The 2500-nt window shown below is 49.1% G+C and overlaps 1 protein-coding gene across 1 annotated transcript in view; it reads left to right on the top strand.

The window, feature by feature from the left end:
- The window catches only part of grin2ba (glutamate receptor, ionotropic, N-methyl D-aspartate 2B, genome duplicate a), a 33886-nt gene that overhangs the window by 15992 nt on the left and 15394 nt on the right, over nucleotides 1-2500 (top strand). The window contains exons 6-7 of the mRNA XM_061033987.1: nucleotides 1-190; nucleotides 276-436. The exon at nucleotides 1-190 is cut by the window's left edge and continues 40 nt beyond it. Coding sequence (XP_060889970.1) covers nucleotides 1-190; nucleotides 276-436 — 351 coding nt within the window. The remainder of the gene's footprint in view (nucleotides 191-275; nucleotides 437-2500) is intronic.

Raw genomic sequence — 2500 nt, 5'->3', positions numbered from 1 at the left:
GCTGCTGTGGGGTCTCGTCTTCAACAACTCCGTGCCCGTGCAGAACCCTAAAGGAACCACCAGTAAGATCATGGTGTCCGTGTGGGCCTTCTTCGCCGTCATCTTCCTCGCCTCCTACACCGCCAACCTGGCCGCCTTCATGATCCAGGAGGAGTACGTGGACCAGGTGACCGGTCTGTCCGACAAAAAGGTAAAGATGGCCGCCCTCCGTTTGTCCTCTCTCTCTTTGATTTGATGAACGAGATGTTTACGTTCCTCTCTGTCGCTGCATTCAGTTCCAGAGTCCCAACGACTTCTCGCCTCCGTTCCGGTTCGGCACCGTCCCGAACGGCAGCACGGAGAGAAACATCCGCAACAATTACCCCGAGATGCACGGCTACATGACCAAGTTTCACCAGAGGAACGTCAACGAGGCGCTGGGGAGTCTGAAGGCCGGGTGAGAAACCACACGCAGGTCACTCAGCCTGACCACGAGACCCTCACACCTGATGTCTGTAGGAACGATTCCACAGACACCAGATTCCACAGATCTCACAGATCTCACAGATCTCACAGACACCAGATTCCACAGATCTCACAGATCTCACAGACACCAGATTCCACAGATCCCACAGATCTCACAGACACCAGGTTCCACAGATCTCACAGATCTCACAGACACCAGGTTCCACAGATCTCACAGATCTCACAGACACCAGATTCCACAGATCCCACAGATCTCACAGACACCAGGTTCCACAGATCTCACAGATCTCACAGACACCAGATTCCACAGATCTCACAGATCTCACAGACACCAGATTCCACAGATCCCACAGATCTCACAGACACCAGATTCCACAGATCTCACAGATCTCACAGATCTCACAGATCTCACAGACACCAGATTCCACAGATTCCACAGATCTCACAGATCTCACAGATCTCACAGATCTCACAGACACCAGGTTCCACAGATCTCACAGATCTCACAGACACCAGGTTCCACAGATCTCACAGATCTCACAGATCTCACAGACACCAGGTTCCACAGATCTCACAGATCTCACAGACACCAGATTCCACAGATCTCACAGATCTCACAGACACCAGATTCCACAGATCTCACAGATCTCACAGATCTCACAGACACCAGATTCCACAGATCTCACAGATCTCACAGACACCAGATTCCACAGATCTCACAGATCTCACCAGATCTCACAGATCTCACCAGATCTCACAGACACTAGATTCCACAGATCTCACAGATCTCACCAGATCTCACCAGATCTCACAGATCTCACAGACACCAGATTCCACAGATCTCACAGATCTCACAGACACCAGATTCCACAGATCTCACAGATCTCACAGACACCAGATTCCACAGACACCAGATTCCACAGATCTCACAGATCTCACCAGATCTCACAGATCTCACAGATCTCACAGATCTCACCAGATCTCACAGATCTCACAGATCTCACCAGATCTCACAGATCTCACAGACACTAGATTCCACAGATCTCACAGATCTCACCAGATCTCACCAGATCTCACAGACACCAGATTCCACAGATCTCACAGATCTCACAGACACCAGATTCCACAGATTCCACAGATCTCACAGATCTCACAGATCTCACAGATCTCACAGACACCAGATTCCACAGATCTCACAGATCTCACAGACACCAGATTCCACAGATCTCACAGATCTCACCAGATCTCACAGATCTCACAGATCTCACCAGATCTCACAGACACTAGATTCCACAGATCTCACATATCTCACCAGATCTCACCAGATCTCACAGACACCAGATTCCACAGATCTCACAGATCTCACAGACACCAGATTCCACAGATCTCACAGATCTCACAGATCTCACAGACACCAGATTCCACAGATCTCACAGACACCAGATTCCACAGATGTCACAGATCTCACAGATCTCACAGACACCAGATTCCACAAATCTCACAGATCTCACAGATCTCACAGATCTCACAGATCTCACAGACACCAGATTCCACAGATCTCACAGATCTCACAGACACCAGATTCCACAGACACCAGATTCCACAGATCTCACAGATCTCACAGATCTCACCAGATCTCACCAGATCTCACAGATCTCACAGATCTCACCAGATCTCACAGATCTCACAGATCTCACAGATCTCACCAGCTCTCACAGATCTCACAGACACTAGATTCCACAGATCTCACAGATCTCACCAGATCTCACCAGATCTCACAGATCTCACAGACACCAGATTCCACAGATCCCACAGATCTCACAGATCTCACAGATCCCAGATTCCACAGATCTCACAGATCTCACAGACACCAGATTCCACAGATCTCACAGATCTCACAGACACCAGATTCCACAGATCTCACAGATCTCACAGATACCAGATTCCACAGATCTCACAGATCTCACAGACCTCACAGACACCAGATTCCACAGATCTCACAGATCTCACAGATTTCACCAGATCTCACAGATCT

This window comes from Labrus mixtus, unplaced genomic scaffold (assembly GCF_963584025.1).
Source record: "Labrus mixtus unplaced genomic scaffold, fLabMix1.1 SCAFFOLD_144, whole genome shotgun sequence".
NCBI classification, from domain to species: Eukaryota; Metazoa; Chordata; class Actinopteri; order Labriformes; family Labridae; genus Labrus; species Labrus mixtus.
This window is presented reverse-complemented; position numbering and strand designations above follow the sequence as displayed.